Here is a 24,395-nt window from a genome sequence, read left to right as displayed (position 1 = left end):
TCACCCACACTCTGCAAACCCAAACCCAGCTTCCTCTCCTCTTATCATGACTTCTTTTTTTTTCCAAACTAACTTGCAAACTAAATTCTTGCTTGAGCCACATTGTCTCCTCAACACACACACTCCCTGTAAGTGAATGTAGTTTCTCTGAAGGCTGCCACCAAAGCAGGCTTTCTGTCTGCCCTGAACCATGCTACAGGCAACACAAACAGCAATTACAATAACACCACCCAAAAATGGGATCAAAAGACATCTAATGCAAACTGTCCTGAGAATTCTACTTTCCCAAAAGAACCAGCTGTACAGCAATATTTTATTTGTTAAAAATAGGCACTCTCCAGGCTCAGATGCACACAGTTCCCAGCCAGAAGTATCTGTCAGACCATCTGGTTTGACCTCCGGGACAGCCAGGGCTCTTCCATTTCCTGACTGCTGAGCTCAAGTGCTTCCTATCACTTAAAGCATGGCTTGTGTTTGACTAAAGCCTGATCTTGCATGAAGCATTTAAGCTGGGCTCAGAGACATGGAGAAATGGACACCGCAGCCTTCTCCTTGGCAGTTTGTGCGTAAAGATAGTCACTTCATGGACAGACAGCAGCACCTTATTTCTGTTTGAGAGTGATTTTAGTTTCAGTTAAAGATTAAAGATACTATTTAAATCCTGGTTTTTTTCCCTGCAAAAATAAGCAAGATGCAACTAAGTGACCACTGACTCACTTTTCTAGTAATCATAGGAGATTATTCTTTAACAGACTGGATTTAAAATATTTTCAGAAGTTGTTTTTAATTTGTAGCCTATTTGTTTCTTTCTTGCAGGGCTTTTTTCCAGTATCCTGCACTGTTTTTCCTTAGACATCCAATTCTGCATAGTGACAAGTGCTTACAAGACACAGGGCTGCAGGTCTCTATGTGATGACATTAATGTCATTTGCCCAGGGTTTCATGAAGTCTGGCTTCAGGAGCCTGAAGAAGTAGAAAACTTTGGGACCAGCTTAGGGAGCCTCTGTCACAGCTAAGAAGACATTTGGCAGACACCTGGCAAACACCAGCACAGGGAGTGTAACAGGGAATTGGCAGATCAGTCCAGCAGTGGAAAGGGAGACTGAGATACAAACGTTTTTCCCTCCATAATTGTCTACTAGACTGTAATTTCCATATAAGAATGGGGGGATTCCATATAAGAATGGGGGGAAGGCAAGGGTTTTCTTTCTTATATCAAAAATAACATTTTGAAGAAGGAAGACTTCTTTTTTGTATATCAGCCTTTGCAAACCTGTCTTTGCTGACATCAGAGGCAGCCCTGCAGGGGCAATGCTCCTCTCACAAGTGACTCACAGAGTGCCTGTGTCAGGTTAGTGACTTGAATAACAGGATATGAATACTTCTAAGATGACATACAAAGCCCCACTTAATTCATATAAGCACTTTCTTACATTTAGATTTAAACACTACCTTATCAATTATCCTGTTTAAAACTATTAGCTAAATGCACTGAAAGGGTAAACCAGCTCTCATCATTACACAAGAGCAGACAGCCACCAGCAGCAGGCAGAAATGACACACAAATGGAGAATTCTATTTACCTCCCTCCTCTGCAAACTCATCTGTTCCTCTACAAGCACGGTACAAACTATGTCTGCGATTTGCTGTGTTTCCAGCACATCACGTTCTATCAAGCAAGTCCAGCCTCTCCTTTAGTGTGACCAATCTCTCCTGCTGAGACTGAGACTTGGCCCATTCCCACGTGCATCTTAGGATGTAACCTTACTTCTTGTAAAGGCACAAAGATCATCAGAGGCAGCCTAAGGCAGAGGGTGGTGAGAAGGATCAGGAAAAGTCTCTGCCTCTGCCTATTTCCACATGCAGACATCCCCTAACCCATGATATTTTAGTAATTCCAGAGACACTGTTCATCAGTTTGGTGAATGCCATTAAGGGAGATGCATGTCACATCCTTGTGATTTGAAGAAAGCAAGAAGGTCCTAAACAATCAAAATATAACTGGCCTGGGTAACCATGGAGCTGTGCTATGGACTGATCAGCTTATCAGACTCCCTTGTGCTTTCCTGTCCCTTCTGACTGAGGACTGCTAGTACAGCCCATCAAAGAGAAAGAATATTCTCCTGAAATTAGCAAATTACCAATTTTTAATTTTTGCACAGCTTTGGGGATTTGATCAGTGTTTCCTGGTTTCAACAGCAGTTACACAACAGCTCCCACATAAGTACCTACTTGGAGCTACTCTGGTGTGAAGTAGGAAATCTGCTTGGGCTTGTTGGGTTTTCTGGTGGGTTATCTTGTTTTCTTTGGGTTTGTTGGGGTTTTTTTATATTTTCCTATACAACGTTACGGATATGAATTTTTCAGATCACATCTTGATTACAAAAGCAAAGGGCAAACCTTAATAAATCCCTTTGACTTCTATATTCATATCCACAATACAGTATTCTTCAGTGCCTTTACTCAAGTTATTTAACAGGCCAGTATCTTGGTTCCTCCATCTCAGACACTGAGATGAGGACGGTCCCTGCACTTTTTACAACTAATGAGAAAATGGGCTTCATAGACAGGCTTTCAATCCATATTTCTTTATTGCTGATCTTAAGCTTCAAATATTTGCAGACAGATATTTTGGGGTACAGAGTGAAGTGTAATGCAAAGGCTGCATTCCTATAGAGACTCAATAAGAATGAAAACAATGCTTTGTGCCTCTTCCTGTCTGTCAGAAAAAAAATAGCAAAACTGCATAAAACAAAACAATTGGGGAATGAGCATTACTGGATAAATAAATTCAGAAGAAGAAGAAAAAAAAAAATAAACCCTTTTTCTGTAAGTAATGTAAACCGGGTTATTTTCCTCATTTTTTATATCTGCTAAAACCAGCCCTGATGCAATACATTGAAAACCTCCCTGTTTTTCTCAGCCCATAGATAAAAAGTGCCTTCAGTAGTGACTTGCAACAGGAACCTCATCTGTTGCAAACACTTTGAGCCTTCCTTATTTCTCAGAGAGGAAGTATGTGGCCTGTTTGGCAAATGCTGCTCTACATGACAGCGTGAACTTCACAACACACTCATTCGACCGGCTGCTCCTCGACTTGATCAGCTAAACCTTGCTGGCAGCATGAGAGCAGTACTATGACTACGGCTTTTTTCAGAAATACTGCAACCTGGAATGCCATGCCTAGCATTTAAAGGTAATCACTGTTGTGATATATTTTAGATTATCTGCGTACGAGACCAAATGTTTCAATTTTATTTATATACAAGGGTGTTCTATTTCATTAACAATGACAGTATTCAGACCGTGGATTTCAAGTGTCACCGAAGGCAGAAATAGAAGAGCCTGCCTTGATCCTTTTCATAAGGAGTGGTACTAAAGATAGACAGGACAAGGAGTATTTCTACTCAGAAACCTCAGCGTAAGATAGATGCTTAGGACCTTATGCTGAGGCAAAGTGCATTTCACTATACAAAAATATGAGCCCACACATTAGTGGGTTTTTTATTCAAAGTGTTAGAAGTGTGCGTAGTGTGGTATTTCTGTGTTGTTTCATGTTTGCATGTGTCTATGAATTACTTTGATGAGAGTATTATGTTATTCTTTCTAAGTGCAAAGGTATAAGAGCCTCAAAGCTGAAAGGATGTTCATTTTGATTAATGTTAAATTAAGGGATATTCACAAAAAGAAAAAATATACCGCTTCTGAAATCTAAGTTGTTTTGCTTTTTCTTTCCCCACATGAAAAATAACAGGATGCCGGTGCTTTCATATTCAAGCTAAATGAGATTCAGACATTACCTATGAACCTTATTGAGAATTAAATCATGAAACCTTGGCAGTATAGATGTGAATATCAGGAAAAAAAAATAAAATAGGGTATAGCATCTCAGGAATGATAAATGTTCTAATTTTACTAGTCTACATTATTCCTTGTAGGAGGGCTTTACTTATGTGCCTTTTTATTCCTCTTATTATTTTCATTTCTTTATATTTACTAATTCTCAATCATATTACATATAACTTTGAGAAAGTTCTCACCAAGTGGCAGGCTTTCTTATGTTCCATGCTATTTAACTGCTGCAGAAGTGTGTCTTGTCAGAGAACAAATTCTGCAAGAGGAAGTTACTGCTACATGTGCTGCACACAGGAACGGAAGGGGAAAATTGTACCACAGGTTTTGGGGTCACACCATGTAGGTCAGTGGGATTCCAGTCTTGACAGGTGAAGAATTAATATCTGCTGAGAGTTCTGATAAATAGGACACAAAGCTGGACTGGGACTGTAGATGTTTCCTCACCTTCCTTTCGGCAGCAAAGATCCCTAAGCCCTGATAGCTGTGTGCAAACAGCCACGGCTGCAGCAGACGCCTTTCCTTGGACACCATGTGCACAAGTGGAAAAGGGAAAGGAGGAAGGACCAATGCTTGCAACACTGCAAATGTGATCTTAATAGTTAAAATCAAATTTTCACTGAGGAGGTGGCCGGTGAGCAGAAGAGCTGCAGGCAGATTTTGGTTCCCAGCAGCCCAGTGGTTCCTCTGAGCTGAACAGCGGCTGCACTCCATGCAGGGCTCCAGGTACATAAGATACAGTGAATTTAGAGTCTATCATTTCTCCTTAATTCTTCCCAAATCACCCTCAGTGAATTATTTTCTTTGGATCTGGCATAATTATCTGCTTCTGTGATGGAAGGATGACACTTCTACTTGTAAACCAAACTCTGCCATCAAGTTTAGATATAAGGAACAATTTTTTACAATGAAGGGTGTGAAACACAGGTTGCCCAGTGAGGTGTTAGATGCCCCATCCTTGGAAACATTCAAAGCCAGGTTGGACAGGACTCTGAGCAACCTGATCTAATTGCAAATGTCCCTGTCCATGGAGGGAGGGTTGGACTAGGTGGCTTTTAAAGGCCCTTTCCAACCCAAATTATTCTGATTCAATAAGGTCAAATGAGATGCAGTGCCTGGAGCAAATGTGCTAGTTCAGAAGATTATCACCTATAAAACTGTTACCGTTCTTCTATTGGTTTCAGTGAAAAAAATTGGTTCACAAGATCTTTAAAGCTTCCAGTAAGCCTAGTTTTCCAGAGTCTCAAAATTTCAGAAAACGACACAAGAATTTATCATCCAGCGATGGAATGGATTTGTATTGTGCTGACAATAAATCAACACAAGCACAAGATACTTCAGCCATCAAGTTCTATCACTCACTTCAGAGTAAATGGTTTAAGGAAACAACATTGTTTCAGAAATATGACTCCAGTTTGTACACTCTTAGTTTTGAAACAGTCTAGAACAGATATGCCATCACCCGCAAGCAAGCAGAAACTATCTTTTGCCTGCCCTATTTCAAACACAACTTCCAGTTCCTTCCATTTGCACCCCATTTCCAGATATCTGAAGGTTGAGTCATACCTCAGAACATTCACTCCACCACCTTTGACTGGACTATTGGAACCTTCACTCTGCCCATGTGCATAATGACAAGTGGCCTTGGTAGTAAAACCTAGTCTGATGCCTCATTTTCCTTTTAATCACTTTGGTTAAGTGAATTAACAGCAAGGGTCAGAGCTTTCCATTTTTTAATATTTATTGAGCACTTCTGCTGTGAGTCTGAAGAACATCTTGAACTCTCTGTCCCTTTCACAACTTTATGCTACCCAGTGGTAGTGACAGTAAAAGAGCACGGAAAATGCAACGAGACTCAGCAAAGTGCCACGTTAGTGACGGCAAAGCCCAAGACGTCACTGCTCTTCACTCTTACTGAAAGAACATTACAACGTTTGCATTTTCCACAAGTCAGATTCTTCCACGTCTAAGGCAGCAGCACGGAGCTGCACGCTCTGTCCCGCTGACTTCAGGGTGCTTCGAGAACACCACTGCCTGGTATGGCAGGAGTGAACCAGGCTGTGCTCTGCAAAAATATGAAGTAGGAACTTGCCTATTGTCCAGTATATTTAATCCCTCTGGACTAGACAGTGGTTTAATTGCAAACAATATATAAGCAACCCTGAAAAAACACTTCGGGTATTTTTAAAGCAATGTTCAGAGTTTAGATCCTTAAATATCATCTAGGAAAATGAAGGTGTCTTGGTGAAATGTGCTGTGCTTTTAAAAGATTGAAAGCCTAAAGTAAAATTTTCAGAAGTCTTTCCACGCGCATAAATACTACGTATCACTTTCCAAAGTGACTCGGGCGCACCTGAAATTAGGAGTAGGAAAAAGGCCCTTGGTCACAACCCTGACACTTGTAGGATGACATTCTCCCCAGCCTTCAAATAAAAAAAAATCAGCATGAAGTGGTACTTAGAGGTAGGACTCTTTTTTTTTTTTTTCCCCCAGACTTTTGGGACACAAAATCTCATCTAAATATCAATTGCATGTGTCAAAATTACAGATCGACATAAGATGTTTATGCTGTCATTCTTGCCATCTATCTGGACTTGCACAACATTTTTGGTAACTATATCTTAGATTCTATACACTGACCAGGATTTGAGCTTCCCTTTTAAAATACTGCAAAAATTCATCTACAAGAGCACAGAGCTCAGCAGAGGTTATCCGTCCAGGTATTTATCTCACTATCCTGGCTGACTTTTTCAGCCCTGTTGAGCTCTATTGCTGTGTCCAGGAAATTTTTCTGGCTAATTTGAAGATGAGCCAGGAACATCTATAACATCTGTAGCCAAAGTACTGGCTGCACTACTCCTCCTATGGTTTACCTCTTATCTTTGATGGGATAAAAGTAAGAAAATGAGTCAATAAATTAAAATTGGGTCTTGCAGAAAAATAGTCATAATTAGATCAGGAAATTATGATCTTGCAAGCAGACAGTGCCTGACAAAGTGAATTCTAGTTTCAATTTTAGAAACTTAGGTGCATTTACATGGAGAAAGATTTTTTTTTTTTCTATCAAGAGACCTTTTTTTTAAAACATAAATACCCAAGTAGTTTATTTAAATTTGAGGGTGCTGTTTTATTCAGCTTCTAGGCTTCTTCTATCAGGCAATGAAACACGTTTTTGTTCTTGTGAAAGTAGGTTTCAGATGCTTGTCAGAAAGACATTGGCACAGCTGCACCCTCCAGATGTGCCACAAGCCAGTTCTGAGTGCATGAAGAGATGGGGTGATGCGCCATTTGGCCAGTGAAATAGAGAATTCTAGCAAAGAGCCTTTGGGAACAAGCACTAAGAAGCTTGGAAAGCAGATGAGGTGGAGTCAAACTGTGCACTACCATCTGTTCTAGCACTGAGCTCCTTGCATTAGATAAGGGACAAATTTTCTTTCCTTTGAATGGCATTTTATTCTGTAGGATGTCTTCCCAAACTGTCTGTAAGACATTAAAAATGTATGGTATTAATCAACATACTGAAATTCTGGCAATCTTATCCCAAAAGACAATCAGCAATAAAGTCTTGCTGATGTCAGCAGTTCTACTTCTCAGGTTGGACACCACTCCAGCTGACCCCATCAGGCTAGCCTGTGGAACTGAAGAGCAGCACACCAAAGTCAGTAATCATCTTTGAAATATTTAAGCTAGAAAAGGCCACAAGATGCAGAATACTCACACGAGTAGAGTTCTAGAGTTCATGTTAACATTTTCACAGGGCAATGGACAGAATATATTTTTTAAAAAATAATTGCCCATCAGCTGGTGGTGTCATTTTGCTTTAAGGTACAGTTTTTAAATAGATATAGCTTGTCATCCTCTGCCTCTGAAAATATCCTGTAGCATGAGACACCTTCCACATTCAAAATGTTTTTCTCTCTGCCCTCTGTCGGGGAGAATTAGGATGGCTGCAGCAAAACTGTGAGAAGCAACTGTTCCTCTCACAGTATTTAATTCCACAATTGTCTGATACTGTTTCTTGTACAACCACCAAAACTTTTGAAGATAAGTATCTGAGGAACTTACACTGCTGGCTTTATGCAGGAGGACTGTTTTGAGAGCAAACATTTTTTTAGGCAAGGTGTTAAAAAAGCCCACATTTGCTGAGGGCACAACTGCATCAGAAAAAAAAGCCCAAACCCACCAAGCTATGTTCTTTGTGTTCAGTAGTAAACCAACATAATATACACACAGTGCTGAAAACCAGGGACATCAGTCTAATTAGATCCTTTGCAGCCTCAGAACCCCAAATGCTGAAAATACATTTTGTATATGAGATGCCCATATGGGCACAGCTCTGCTGTTACTTCCTATTGTGCTGAGGTACTGGTAATGGAAACTTTTACTACATCATGTTCTTCTGAGCTAGCTGTGGTTTTCTGCTATTCCCCTGATAAAAGCACCAGAGTGGTGAGAGTTTAGTGAGTATGTAAAACCCTCGCATGAATTTGACACAAGAGTTCTCAAAAGCAAAACTGTGCGAAATTGGAGACGCCCAAACGAGGTCATTTCTCATCTGTTGGCACAGCAGGTGTTATTGTGATGTTAAATTTCAATGTCTGCTTTGATTTAGTTCCGAAGAACTTTGACAGAATTAGCGAGCACAATGGGAAATGCTGTGAAAATTCCAAGAGCATCTGAGGAAACAAACGTGCCGAGCCAACCGGGTAAGCACTCATTTCATTCCTTTTGGGAGAAAAAGATGTTCACACTACATGATAGACTCAGCCATGTGTCTGTCTTCACCCACCTGACAAGAGCAGGCAAGTGCGTGGCTGCCCTGGGAGAAGGAGGGCATCCACCAGACAGAGCTTATATTTAGCTATATTCTAGCTCATTTTCCAAGAAGCACTTTAATTAAAAACCCCAAATGTTAAACGTATTATTTGCTGGTGCTCCTTGAAAGATGTTCCTTCCAAATCAGAAAGCACTGAAAAGCTATTTCAGAAACAAGGAATGCTGTGTTTTGACATAATTGCATGTGATATTTTATATAAATTTATTCTTGAAATTTGGGGTTCCTTCATTTAAGGTTAAAAATTTTAATGATGTTATGCTTCCACTGAACCTCATTTCCATCCACTGTCAGACAATTGCATTAAAAGTAGCACAGAGCCAACCTGTCACCAGGTTTATCCATAAAGGCTATAGAGGAATACAAGTTTCATAGGGCAAGCTGCCAAAACAGAATATAGCACATCTGCCCTCTGGATCCACATGTGCATAAATCAGGTTGCAAATCCCTCCCTGCCACCTCTCTAGCCTGGTAGAGGTCATCCATCGGAGGGGGAAAGAAAGAGGGATTTGGTGATCTGCTGCTACAGACTGGGAGTGAGTGGGTGGAGAGTCAGTACAGCCTCAGCCCTCATGGTGCACTAATACAGCCAGCTGGCACAAGAGCTACAATAAATCACTCCCCGAAGGTGAAGAAGAGAAAACAATTTTGGGTTTTTCCTTTGGGTTTGTGGTGGGGTTTTTTAGTTGTCTTTTTTTTGAATGGGGAAGGCATTAATCTAAATTTCTGGGTTTTTCCATGAAAGATTTTCTGATCGGATTGCTCATAATAATAAGGATATGGAATCAGTCTGGTTTCATTGTTGCTGCAAGGAAACCCAGCCCTGCTCTGAGTATGGTAAGGAACTAGCTGAGATGGGCAGCCTTGCAGTCCTAAAGGTCCTGATATAGCAGAAACCAAATACTGCTCAGCATATCACTAAATTTTTTTTCCGTGAAGAAGAGTGCCTTATGCTGCTATTCCCAACAACTGCTGACACAAACACCATGTATAAACACCAAAACAGAGACATGCACTCACTCAGAGCAGGACCTCACTGATGAGCATGCCATGGCTGTGACCAAGTTTGTACTGCTCCTGCACATGCTAAAAGTCAGAATTTAGCAGGGCTAAAAACAACTGCAACCCTTTCTGTGATGGAAATAGAACATACCCCTAAAAGACAACTCAGTAAACACTGATAGCACAGTGATTAAAAGGGGAAAATATCCATTTAGGAATTCAGGTTTCAATCTACTTGAACTCTCCTACACATCTAGCACATCTAACTGTGGTGTTAATCCTGCCTGACCTCCTACTACCACGGGGGGAGAGAACAAGTCTCCTGTAGCTGCAGTGGCACCTGCCAAGGGCATAGGGAAATCTCAGATACTCTTACAGCTGAAATTGCACCAGATACCTATGTTTACTCATCCAAAGGCAGGGGCTTTGCCACAAAAATGATCAGAGTGATGGAACACCTCTCCTATGAGGAAAAGTTGGGAGAGTTAGGGTTATTCAGCCTGGAGAAGAGAAGGCTCCAGGAAGACCTTATTGCAGTCCTCAGTACCTGAAGGGGGCTTATAAAAAAAGATTGGGATGGACTTTTTAGCAGGGTTTGTTGTGATACAACAAAGGACAATAGTTTTAAACTAAGATAGGGTAGATTTAGACTAGATATAAGTCTATAAGACTTATAAGAAATTTTTTACAGGGACGATGATGCAACACTAGACCAGGTTGCCCAGACTGGTGATAGATGTCCCATCTGTAGGAACTTTCAAGGTCAGGCTGGATGGGGCTCTGAGTAACATGATCTGGTTGAACATGTCGCTTCTCATTACAGAGGGTTGGACTAGATGGCCTGTAAATGTCCCTTCCAACTCAAGATAATCTATGATTCTAAGATTGATCAGCCTACATACCTCTTTGAATCCATCCATGTCTTAGTCTGGATCAGACCAGCATCTTTCATAATGGCTTAGATGTTGCAAATGAAAGGAATTCAAACATCAGTACTGTCATTCAAATCCAATGAAAAAAGATTTCTAAAATGAACCCCGTACTAAGTGTGTGTTGGGGTTAATCCAGTGAGCTTGTATCTGTTTGCCTTCCTGAGCAGATCAAACTCCAAATCACATCACAAAACACAGAAGATTTCCACCAGGCCAGGAACAGACTTGATTTAGTTGAGGTGCAGGATCCAATCCATGGACTTTCAGTAGTTGAAATAGTTAATAGGAGACGTAGGTTTGACACTGTCTCATTTCAGTCAGACTGAATAAAATGAAGGACTGAAACAGAAGGGAAAGAATGAATGGAAAGAGTATCCAACAGAAAGAGGGAAGAAAACAGATAACTGGAGCCTGCAGACTTGATCTGCAGAGTGAATGTTCATCAGTCCTGTTTCAGTCCCTTGAAAGCTGCACTGAAAGCAAAAGCTTGTGCTTTCCTCACCACCAGTGTGCCAGTCTTGGTCCTGAGGAAGGGAGAAGTGTATAAGCTGCATTTCCCAAGGAGGCATTTGGACCCCAAAGATGATTGCACCCCATCTGCCAGCACACTGTACAGGCATCTCTGGCACAACCCAGGGACTGATGACAGAGTAGACAGAGCAGCAAGGGGTCATCAAGGATTGTGAGCCCCTCTCTGTCCTCCTTTGGGACCCTGAATGAAGGGTTAATCCTTTTGGGCTGTATCTGCATAACTCTCAGCTCCCAAGCTGGCTGGTTTAGATCTAGCTTGGGTACCAAAGTGTGACTCTGCAGCCACACCTTGTGGTGCTGCACAAACAGACTCCTAGATGCACGAGTGCCCTCCTTCACCCCCTCTGGTGCACACCATGCCATAAATCATAATATTTCTGCTGGACAGTAAAGCTGGATGATGCATGGAGCTGAACTCCAAACAGCTCATTCCCACTCTGAACATGGACCACATCAGTGCACATCAGATTTTTGAGGGCGATGAGCTGGATCTGGATGCTCTGCCTATGCTCTTCTTACTCTCTAATAATGCTTCACAGTCCATTCCCAATGAATAAGTTGAAGGATACAATATTCAGTCTCACACTTTGCAAGACATGCAGGTGTGAAGACATCTAGAATTAGCATGTATTTCACATTCATTTCCTACTCCTAAAAAAACCACCCACAATTAACACCTGATTCAGTGGAAATGATTGTGCTTTGCTCTTTCCACTGTAACTTTTAAGTTGTTCCATTTCAGACGTAACCTACATTTGCACTGCGGAGGAGAGCTTGTGTTAGATAAACTCAGGCAAATCTTTTTTACTGTTACATCTTGAAAGTGTGGGGAGCTCATGAGATCAAATGTATTAGATCACTGTGAAAATTAGGTGTGGAGAAAGAGTGTAATTTGTTTAGTTCCTGTTTCCAGGCTTTTGTGTTTGTAAGGAGCTAGTACAGGTTCTGTGAAATGTTGTAGGGTGTGATGGGGTATTTTGCATGACCAAAAAACCCAGTGAGGTTTGACTTAAATACCAATCAAAATGAAGTGAAGAAGGAGGGGGTTCTCTCCTTTCCTTTCATATATACTTTTATATAACTGTATGCAGTTTAAGAGGTAACATTTGCATGCATGTGGAAGATAGAACTCTGATAAATTCCTTCCTTTTCAGAACTACAAATTGGCATGCAAAATTGAAACAAAAATTAATATAAATATGAAAGTGTAAGCAAAGTAACACAGGTCTTGCTAGAGTAGAAAAAAAGTCATGTACCCCACAGTGTGTAATGAAATGCAAATAACCAGTAAACAAGGAATGAGAGCAGAAAAGCACTTGTCTTCTACTCTTTGCTTATGGAAGCAGAATATTTATAAATAAACAGCATAAATAAAAAAAGCATTGCTAAAGACATTGTCCTTAAGCCAAAAAAAGTTATATCCCATGCAGTGTTACATGTTGTATTACAACCTGCAATGAGAAATTAAGTGATGACACTTTATCCTCCTTTTGCTATTTTTAAAATGCACCTTCTGGCTTCTATTTCTTGTAGTAGCCCTGGGTAATGATTTTGCTTTTTCAAAAAAAGACTCAGAGTCAATGTTTATGTCTTGTTAGCCTGAGGTACTAATTAGTTTCATAGACAGGAAGGTGCCACTAGATTTTCTGTGCAGAACAAGGAAGCCATCAAAGGCTTAACACAGAATTTTTTCAGCAGGGTTGAACTAAGTGTATAGTAAGTTGTATTAGACAAATCACAGTGATTGGCTGTACTGGACTAGTCCTGTATAATTTGGTGACACTGAGCAACTAAGAAAACCATGACAATACTAATACTAAACACACTCTCAAAATAATCATAGAATGGTTTGGGTTGGAAGGGATCTTGAAGATCATCTAATTCCATTCTCACTGCCAAGGGCAGGGATGCCGTCCACTAGATCAAGTTGTTCAGGCCCCATCCAACCTGGCCTTGAACACTTCCAGGGATGGTGCATACACAGTGTCTCTGGGCGACCTGTTATGATTCTTTTCTGCATTCCTTCAGCCTTTTATTGTTTTCACTGTGAGTTGTTTCTAAGGCCCTGAGACACATAGGCTGAAAACACAGAGCCAGTTTCAGCATTCGTTCAGGATGTTGCGCCTAGGTTTCCCTAGAAAGCTGTTTTTCTTAAAGAGAAGTTGGCAAGAAATCTATATTAAATGAGAAAAAAATAACAAGATACAGTTATCTACAGAGAGATATGTCTGTCTCTCTAATTTCTATCTCTCCTACTCTGAATTCACACCCATTTTTTCACATGTTGGGCTGCACAGAGAGGGAAGTATGGAGATCACACCACCCCTGCAAATGTACTGCTAGATGATGTTCCAAAGGATCAGGGCACTGATCCTGGTGGAGGCAGAGGGAAGCTTTGTCTCCCTTTGAGCTGGTGGAGGGTAGAGCAATGTGCAGAGGGAAGGAACTGCTTCCAGGAGAAACGCAGGCGGTGTATCGCACAACCCCTCTTGCCAGGACTTCTGCCAAAGAGCTCAAAACACCCAGCATGACACATTTCTGTATCTCCCAGCTGTCAGCATTTACTGGGCACCACAGATTCCAGCAGGATGAGGAGCATTTTATGTTTGATAGTCCCAGTCTTGTGTAAAGTGCCTCGTTTTCTCAGCTGCAGAAAACGAGGAGACCCAGCACGTCTCCTACGCAGGGCTGCAAGACCCAGAGTCATCCCTGCGGATGTAAAAGATCCTCTCTGCTGATCTCTTTGCTGATCTCAGCTCTGCAAATTGCCATCATACTATGCTTTAATCTTAAACACCCATGTGCCTCTTTACTTTCACTGAAGCTCAGGCCATCTTGAGCTACCACTAGTTGCCACAAAAGGGTGAGAACAAAGTGCAGTGGATGTTCATCAAGCTCCTTTAAAAGTAATGGAAATGGGCAATGATGGCCACGCTCTCATTGACCTTGATCTAAACTAATTTCACACCTTTGAAAAGTATCAGTGGTGTTAAACAATGGATGGAACAATTCAACATGCATCTTCGTTTTCTTAAATATAATGCAACAAAACTGTAACTGGAGGCAATTAGAGACAGTGGCATTAATCAGACTGGGTTACTTCCTAATACTATAAATACTTACTAATTTTTCACTTTCAAACTGAATATGTCCTTTAAATATTGTAATTACTAGAAAAAGGTGTCTAAATTTAGTTGCTTAGAATTAACCACATGACTTTTTTCATTTCTAGTATCTTCACATTCCTCTTACACATTTATAGGTTCATCTTTAGCTCTTTATGTTAATTAGGTGACATTTCAGAGATTTTTTGTTCCCATTTGACCTACTACATAAAATCTATCATACTTAAGGAAAAATCCATTTCTGTTTCAGAACTCTACCTTTGTTTTAAGTGACATTTTCTTTCTTTTTTCACAGGTCAGGAGAGTGACTTCCTTGCTGTTCTCTATGACTATCCTTCAGCAGACATAAGCCAACCTATATTTCATGTAGGGGAAAAACTACGTGTGCTATCAGAGTAAGTCGATCAATTTATTTTTAAATTAGGTTTTATTACAATTAAACAAAGCTGTGTTTTCTGCACCTGGCCCAAACTGGATGCAGTTCAGCAGAATGAACTGAGTTCAGAATTTTCAAGGAAGGATGCTTAGCCATAAGGTAAATTTCCATGTAGCTTAAGGATTTGGGATTACAGATTGTTCGTTGATCCTTAGATTTCTCTAAGGTTTCTCAAGTTGTATTCAGACTCTATTCTAAAATAAGACTAAGAACAGAATTCTGCTTTGAAAAATGATTATGAGAAAGTATTTTCTAAATGCTAGTGGAAAACAGAGTAAGAGCCAAAATAGGTTGAATCGCATAGAAAAGAAAAATCATTCTGAATTTCTTTATGTCAAGAGTGTCCGTCGTTTTCTCTCTCACCCTTTTTAATCTAACAACTCCATTATGATTAAGTCTTACAATTTCATCTTGCTTTAAGGCAAATCTAACAAAAAATTTTTTAAAAAGTGGTGGTTTTGTTCTTCTTTTTCTATTTTTCAATCGATTCTGCATTTTCTTAATGGGGAAAAAAAGAAGTCAGCAATTTCTCAGCCAGTTCCAGTCAAAAAGTTTAAGAACCCCAGAGGGAAGTAGGCTTAAGAGCAGTAGTTCAGACTGACATTAAGCATAGTACAAATATTGCCAGACACAGGAATGAGAGCACTTCCTGAAAAATGGAAGCCAGCAGCTCTGATGTTCTTCTATGCACAACTTGTATCAGCACACAGTGACCTCTTGGAAGTTACTTGGCCCCACAGCCACTATTTGCACTGCTCAAAATGAAATGAAAGACTTCATTTTTACAGCTGGTGGAGCAGACGGATTCAACGGGAGACCAGACACATTAACAGTAGAGAAATCCTCGGAGGACTTCGAAACTTACTTAAAAAAACTCTCAACCAGAGAGTCAAATGGCTGGAGGAGAGAGGTACTCAAGAGAATCATCACAGATGACTGATGAACTCTCAGACTCTTCTCCAGGCCACCATGACCTGCAGTGGCCTTTGTCAGTCACAAGACACAGGCCTATGTGGACCTTTGGTCTGACCCAGAATGGCTGCACTTTTGTTCTGCTGACACAGTGCTTTCCCTGCCTTCCTGAACCTAAAAGTCCCAAGGCTCAGACAATACCACCAGATAAATTTTCTGCTGATGGAGAGCTTCTCTAAACCAGGGGAATTATTCTCTGGTAGCTTCTGGTATAAACCTTGCTGCAGTTTGCAGAACATACGTGACATGGTACAACAACTGCTTTAACTTGGAAATTCCGGCTTAAAGCCTCACTCTCAGCTTTCATCAGCTACAGGCCCTCACACCACCACATGACTGCCTTTGCCCATATCAATGGGAATTATATGTGTGGCACATCATGTGCATACACATGCTGCAAAGTACAATCTACTGCAGGAACAACTTCCAGAAGAGCAGGCTCTTGCAGCAGAAGTTTTTGATGTGTTTGTTGTGCAGTGATCAAGGACTTCTCCTGATGGATAAATAAGAGCCAAAGAAAGCCTTGATGGGAACTTTCCTCTTCCTGTTTTGAATCATGAACTTGTTCACAGAAGACATGACAGTCCAAAGCTCTGTGCAAACCACTGTCCTAATGAAGGACCTGTTCTCCCCTACTGGGGCACATGCTGATGCCAGTAAGAATTGTTTGCCTACAGCCTCTTCCTGTTCATAAGCTGTAATTCTTTTTCCCAAATCATTTAAAGTAAAATACAGTAAAAAAGAAGAGTAGCATGGCATGACCAGAACACAGGTGATGAGGAGTCACCACAGAAGAGTCAGCATAAGCAGGCAGCACCTACTGATCCTACAACAGCAACTTTTCAGCCTTCTACCAAAGTAATGATGTGTAGTGGTAATCAGCCCCACCAGCCCTGCCAGGAACAGGACATATGGAAATTCCACAGGAAATGCAACTCCTCACATTCTGAGGAGACATTTGTGACTGCTCTGGGTTGACAGAATTAGATAAGCACCACTGGCACAGCTTCTCAGTCCCCACACTGGTCAGGCAGCTTTCATTACCAGATGAACAACGGCATTTGGTTGCCAGTAGTCAAACCAAATGTCCTCCAAGATTTGCCCCAATCTACATAATTTCTGTAGTTCCTGCCCCAGGAGAGATGTGATGCTTTGGGATTTTTAATCATCATAGGGATCTTTCAGGTTTAGTAATAAAGTTTGGAGGGAGAGAGATGATGAGTCTCTCCAGTTTTTTCCTATTGCAATTCTGGTTCTGTCAAGGAGAGTCCTGGGGGTAAAAAAGACCAAAATAACCTAAAGCTCTTATAGATAAATTCACTTTAGGTGGAAAACCAAACCCAAAACTTTTGAGGTATCCTGAAATTTCCAGCTCCAACCATTAGATAGTTCCCTTTTTCCCTCAGCACAGACATTCTGGACAATGGTTTCAGCAGTTATGACATCTAACCTGAGTGATTTCAACTCAGCTGTTTTGACACACACTGAGACTCTGCAGTCTGCAGTATGGACATTATTTTGGGAGCATTTATATGAACATCCACAAAACCAGCATTCAAATACAAGACACTATTATTTGGACTCAAACTCTTAAAGGGAAGGTGGAGAGAAGCCATCAGTCATCAGCATCCTTGCACTATGACTAAAGCTCTACACATCCCTGTGAAAATTCTTGGTACCCTGTATTTCTGAAGGGATTCAAGAGCCAAAGGCAGCATTCAGAATCACAGCAATAACCTAAGATATACTAGAGAAAATACATATGTCTGCAGCTTCAGCTACAAGGTCTTTTTTTATTGGAGTCTGGTCTGCAACTCATGGAAGACAAGGAAAAGAGTAAACCACGAACGAGGTTCTGTTGGACTGAAAGCCTGTTCCCAAGCAGACAGGCTCCATTTCCCAGGAACCTCTACCCTGGTTTCACATGGCTGTCCAGACACAACACACTCAGCTGTAAACCGAGTATCTTGGACACCAGTACAAGTCTAGCTGTGGGAAGGCAGAGCACAGCATGGTTTAACCACTGAGTTCTTCTTTCAACTACAGAAAAATATTTTATTACTTACGTAATTTAAATGGAACAAATGTAGCTTATTTTTGTGTCCAAATTTATTCTCAAGTAGGTTTAGAAATGGAACTACTCTAAATGAAACCAAACTGGGTTCCTTTCTGAATACATAGTTTCAGGAGCACACACAGAAGACTGCAGGCTAAACTGAATGTCTTCTCTAATTTCCAAAATGATGACAAACTCTGAAAATACATCTGAAAATACCCTTCTCATGTTTTCACACAGTGAAGGAGGCTGGTGGAGAGTCCATTCCCTTACAACGGGTCGAGAAAATTATATTCCAGGAAAATATGTAGCAAAGGTTTATCATGGGTAAGTAAATGCATTTCCCACAGCCTTTCAACACCACATTTTTACATATTCTCCTCTGATTACTCAGAGTTGTAATCCAAACAATGACAATAGTGACTTGACAGACAGAAATTTTATTTATTGACAGTCTAAAATAGCTCTTTTGAAAACTGAGAACATCAAATCCACATATAAATTTAGATTAATGGAAAGGAAAATCCTTCTTTTAAAAGCTGGAAAGAGCTAAAACCACCTCAAATGGCATATAAGATATTTAATATACTTCTGTTGCATGGACTGATCTTTAAGACATTGATGAAGAGAGCCTATTTAGAATGGGTTTTTAATGTTTACAAGGAGTAAAATTTAAGCTAGGTTTGTTCATGAAAAACAGGCCAAAATGAACAAATAGAAACACTAATAAGTCATTCAAGAATGTAAACTTTCTCACTGGAAGAACTAAGGAAATTTCAGACATTTCTTGTTGCCATAGACACCACTCAGGGAAAAAAAAACATTAAAGCACACACTTAAAAGTTTTCTGGCAAATGTTTTAATACCTGTTTAATTTTAAGGATATGAACTGTGAATGTCACTGTGAACTATGCAAGTGCTTAAATTTTAACATGCTTTTACATCCTCCTGAAAAAGAGATGCTTTCCCAAAGGCAGGGCAGAGATGTGAGGGAATGGAAGCTACTTTCTGAAGCTTCAGTGACAGGAGACTGGGTCAAAGACATCAAAACAACTTTAAAATAAAATGCCAGTAGCTGTAGACCAGCTGAGCAAGCCCAGTTCCATGGTCAGACACTGGCTGTGGCAAAACACAGCAGTGCACCAAGCTATGGTGAAAATTTGTAGGACTAATTCCACTTTCCCTTATCCACAAAGCCCATTAACTTAAATGGTTGGACTGTTCTCTAGATGAAGCAAAATAATTGAGACTTATTTGGGGTTCATTCATGATACAATTTGGGGTTAACAAAAGTGGTTTAAATGAAAAAGAGAGATTTAACTAATGCCACAGATGTCGTCAATATACCACATGGATCTGCCCCCAGCAACTCAGATCAAAGCAGCTCAGAAAGTTTTGTTTTCCCTAACAAGTCCAAACCTTATGACTCTTCTCTTAACCTCACAAAGGTTAATGGAACCCAAAACTAGCAAAATTTTCTCCATAAACTGGAGAAATATGCCTGAACATAGTTGAGAGAATAACTATAGAAAGCCACAATGTTATTTTTGCAGTCACTTTTCCTGGCTAATGTAGCACTTTCACAGCCACATGCTGGTCTCTGTTTCACTGGTGTCCAAATTTCAGAATTTGTTTTTTCCTGCTTCACAGCTGGTTATTTGAAGGGCTGGGAAGAGAAAAAGCAGAGGAACTTCTACAGCTACCCAACACCAAGGTTGGATCCTTCATGATCAGAGAGAGTGAAACTAGGAAAGGTGAGACAATACAGATTTCTTTCCCTCTTGACCTCAGGCATTTACAGTTTTCATATGGCTCAGTCCAAAGCCAGAAAGCGTATATAATGGGAAGGTGAAGGCACCCAGTACAGTGTGCCAGCCTTCACCAGTCACCTACTAGAAACAGGGTTATTGATGGCCATGGAAAGTTCCACAGGCATCAGCACAAACAAGACACAGTTGTTTAAACACTATTATTTACTTTGGTCGCATGCAAACCTCATGAGGCAGTGGGATTTTCAATGGAGGAAAAGTCACAGCTTTGCCTTGGTCCACAAAAGATTGATTCAAGAAGTTGGAAAACACACACCTAGTAGTGGGGGTGGCTGATAAGTGTGTTTCCTATAAAAACAGGGAGAGTCTTTTATTTACTTTTAAAAAATGACAGGCCTTCAATTTTATTTTCTTTCTTTTGCTACATGGGAATTATACTGTACCAATGTTATACTTTCGTTTTCTTCAATGGGGACATAGAAACAGAATCTTAGAATATCCTGAGTTGTAAGGGACCCACAGGGATCACTAAGTCCAACTCCTGGCCCTGGACCACCCCAAGGATTCCACCCTGTGCCTGAGAGCATTGTCCAAACACTTCTTGAACTCTGTCTGGCTTGGTGCTGTGACCACCTCCCTGGGGAGCCTGTTCCAGTGCCCAACTACCCTCTGGATGAAGAACCTTTTCCTGATATCCAACCTAAACCTCCCATGACACAACTCCCAGCCATTCTCGGGTCCTGCCACGGGTTACCAGAGACAAGAGATCAGTGCCTGCCCCTCCACTTCCCCCTCACGAATACATCTATGAAGTCTCCCCTTAGTCTCCTCTTCTCCAGGCTGAACAAATCTCCCATGCACAATGTGCTGTCTTCCTTTTCTGATGCACCAGAACACACCCTAATACCATAATACTACAGATGAAAGGGAATAATACATCATCTATTCTGATGTCTTGCATACCAGAGGCCAATAGTTTCTTAATATCTATACTAAATTCAAAGAAATTTAAGATTAGCATTCAGTCCTTGCCAATAAATGCTGCAAAACTGTTCTAAACAAAGAAACAGAAAAATCCAAATGGCCATTTCCTGGCAGATCTGCATTAGCAGGTCTCAGCTACTGCATTATTCGAAGCTGACTAAATCAGAATACCAGCCTGTGAGTCTGAGCTCCCTATTCAGTGGAAGGCAAACAACTTCTGTAAAGGCCTATTTCCTTTATGCCATTTCAAAAGGTCCCATACCAGCAAAAATAAAGGAAAAGCACACCAGAAATTTAAATTCACCCAAAATCTCAGGCCATGTTATACCCTTTATTATACTTATCTATATATATAAAGTATACTATATAAGTATGAATTAGGATGGCCACTCAGGTTTTTTCAGCTCTTTCTGAGATGTTTTGGGTAATGGCACCACATCTTACAGATACTCTATTCTGCTACAGATCCCCAACCAGAATTGCAGCCCTACTTTGGTGTAATTAGTTCTCTCTCTCCAGGGTTATATTCCTTGTCAGTGAGGCACAGGCAAGTGAAACATTACAGGATCTTCCGCCTTCCGAATAACTGGTATTACATCTCTCCACGGCAAACCTTCCAGTGCCTTGAAGACCTTGTCAACCACTACTCAGGTAAAAACAAGTGCAGAAAAAACATATTTTCCACTGGCAACTGTAAAACTATCTATCAAAGGTCCAGAACAAGAAGTTTTGTCTATGTCCAAGACTTGCAAATACTGCCACAGAACAAGCAATGGAAAGTTTTGGTATATACCTTTAACTTTATTTTTCATCCTAAGTAAAAATATGCTGCCCTTAACAGAATAACTGAAATCAATACAAGAACTCAGCTAAATAAAGCCAAATAGGCTCTACCTGTATTGGTACAGGATATTATATGGCCATGCCAATAACACTATTTGGGCCAAACACCAGGGTCTGGCACTTCCCTAGAGAACTTCCAATTGCAGTTTGGAGGTCAGCACAGGTCAGGGATGCCCAGCCCCTCTCAGAGCACAGCTAAAGTCAAAGTGTGAGCATATAAAAATGTTCAGCTGTACAGATGCCATGAACCCATAATTCTGGGTTCCAGACTCTATTTGCCAACATGAACATGTCTGCCATTCACTTATTTGCCATATAGACAGGCAGATAGCACCAGGGCATGCAACACCAGGTTCTCTATGCACATTTCTCTTAAGGACCACTAGAGCACACAACCTTATCTTCAGCAGAAAATTTTCAGAAATGTTTTAAGCTTCTGAGAAGTAGCATATGGCTGGAATTTATCAGCAAAACTTACATCAAGGGGTTCATGCTGTTAGCTCAATTGTAGACTCAGCTGTCACTGTTACTAATATCAGTCCAGTGGATGACACCTTTTTCAATGACAGTTTTCCAGATTTATGGCAATTTAACCTGTGTCAGAGAGGTAACTTGACAAACGACACAATTAAGTGGCTGCAGTTACCATGCATCATAATGAGAACATTCCAAAATGAGGAAGGAAATTGCAAAACATGAATTGCCTAAAAGTTACAAGAGAACAATAGGTTCTGTTCTTTAACAAGCAATGGGTGCTGTGTAATTTTAAAAGTGTGACGTTACTACACCTGAGTATTTAATAGATAAAACAAAAAGTGTGCTGGCCAAAGAGTACACTGATAAAATGAGGAGAAAAGTCATATTCACATTCAAAAGAAGCAAATGAAACTTTCAAGCCCAATGATATAAAGAGAGGAGTAAGAATTTGGACAGGAGATACATATATGTATTTACATGTTAACTAGTTGACATATTTTACCATTTAGAAAAAAGCAAACAGTTGAAGCCTAAAATCGGCAGTGGGGCAGAATCCAAAACTTGTAACCATTAACATTTTTACTTGAGTTATAGGTGTAAGAGGAGACCTAGTTAGATTTAGCTCTCCTCCTTCCCCTACCATGAGATGATACAGAATCTAACCCCAAAATAAGGCTCAGAGATGTAGAACACCAGCACTCAGCCATGATGTTCTCTTCTTGGCTAGAAGAAAATCTGTGATGCTCCTAGTGGAGCAAGAAGAGTGTAGAGAGCAGAAACATTGATGAAAGTAACACGTGAACCTCAATTCATTCCACAGTCATGTTCTACAGAAGAATAGGTGCACACACAATCCAATCTGATCTTTCTTGCACTCGTGGCTGAGACAGTAAGAGGCAAAAGCAGAACTCACTGAGGGCTCAGAAAAACTAGGTTTAAGTTTCTGCTCCATCACAAACTTCCTTCTAGTCTTTGAGCAAGTCACTTTGTCTTTCTGTATCTCAGTTGCTCACTTGTACTGCATGAAATATCTTAACAGTAAACTAAAAAGCAAGCATATGAGGAAAGGAAAAAATTAAGCCTGTGTTACTGTGTCCTTGCTGAGAACAGACAATTTTTTGACTGCTACTGCTGAGTCCGAAACTGTTTATTTGAGCATGCAAGTATTAACTCTCTGTGTATTCATTTCCCTGTTCAGAAGTTGCTGATGGTCTCTGCTGTGTCCTTACAACACCTTGTCTTACCCAGTGCACTAACAACAACACTGTGACAAATCCAGTTCCTCCTGTGGTGATGCGGAATAAAAATTTCAACTGGAGAAACATTCACAGGTACCACATACAACACAGGCTGCCAGAAACAACAGGGGTGTTTCCCAGCCTTGTATATACTTGTACTTGCAACACAGAAGACATAGCTATTTATTTCCTTCTCCTGAAAGCAGTTTTAAAGCTTGGACAATCTTCTGACATCAAGCTAACCCATGAAAACCGAATGCCCAGCTCTCTAACTGATAATCTTGGTTTAACTTTTAAAGAAAGTACAGTTAGCATTCAGTCATTTCTCCTATCCAGCTATCCATGCATTCATTCCCTTTGGGACTCCTGAGTCCTTTCACCAAGAGGCAGGTGTGAGAGCCAGGTCACAAAGCCCACTGACATCCACCATCCACCACTGCTGACCCATCCCCACCGATGTGCAGTGGCTCACAGGTGGGCCCTGGCAGGCAGAAGTGGCTCCCCCTTGTTCACACACCGGGAAGCAGCACAGGTGCAATGAACACATCATCCCAGAATAAACCTTTCCTGTTGTGTCTCTCTTAACACACAGCCCAATTAATGAGTTTTCTAATATCACAACTGCCACAAGAGAAAGTAGGTCAGGTTTCAGAAGCTGGGGAAACAACCACCCTCAGAAACAAAAGCACCTTTTACTTTTGAAGTGTATATTTCCCTCTACTACTCTTCCTTCACAAAACATTCATGTGCTTACGAAGGCAAGAAAATTTTGTGCAGTATTGAGGTAATTTTTCCTACAGATTAAGAAGAGAATATAGATGATACTTCCTTTCCAAGTGCCAAAAAATATTTAGATATAACTGTTGTACAGTTTTTTGAGAAATGCTAGGTGACAGAAATGCTCAGTGATTTATGAGGCAGGAATATTTTTATACAACAAAAATAACATTATTACGTTTAACAACTGTTACTATTATCCCAAGAGGTTCAGTCCAATGGTAACGAAATTTTGTTATTTTAAAGGCTGGAGGTGACTGAAGATGCCAAAAGCACCCTGGCAGCAATGGATGACTCTTGTCTCAGTTATGGCCTGAGAGAAAGCATTGCTTCCTACCTCTCCCTGACAGAGGATGACAACGCTTCTTTTGCAAGTGCCAGAAAGAAGAAATCCCAGTCTCTCATATACACAGGGAACAAACGTAAGAGTGCCCTTCACTTGCCACCTTCATACTATGAAGACTAACTATAAGACAAACAGGAAAAAACCAAAAAACTGACAAATTGGAAGAGAAACCAGAGCATCCTGTGGCTCTGAAGTCCTTTGACAGCTGAGAAATACAATCA

At 40.6% G+C, this 24,395-nt stretch overlaps 2 protein-coding genes across 2 annotated transcripts in view; one reads left to right on the top strand and one right to left on the bottom strand.

Annotated features, from left to right (window-relative positions):
• Positions 1-24,395, bottom strand: part of TG (thyroglobulin) — a gene marked incomplete at both ends in the record, with an annotated part of 148,988 nt that overhangs the window by 36,425 nt on the left and 88,168 nt on the right. The window lies entirely within an intron of this gene.
• On the top strand, positions 8,498-24,392 carry SLA (Src like adaptor; the record flags this gene model as incomplete). The annotated part of the gene is made up of 7 exons (XM_082285916.1): positions 8,498-8,558; positions 14,572-14,671; positions 17,981-18,067; positions 19,391-19,494; positions 21,013-21,144; positions 23,012-23,144; positions 24,075-24,392. 7 exons carry the CDS (start codon positions 8,498-8,500, stop codon positions 24,292-24,294), a joined length of 837 nt encoding a protein of 278 aa, XP_082142042.1. The 3' UTR covers positions 24,295-24,392.

This window comes from Coloeus monedula, assembly GCF_965178545.1.
Source record: "Coloeus monedula genome assembly, chromosome: 1".
NCBI classification, from domain to species: Eukaryota; Metazoa; Chordata; class Aves; order Passeriformes; family Corvidae; genus Coloeus; species Coloeus monedula.
The sequence above is the reverse complement of the archived record's forward strand: the minus strand, read 5'-3'. Positions and strand labels throughout refer to the sequence as shown.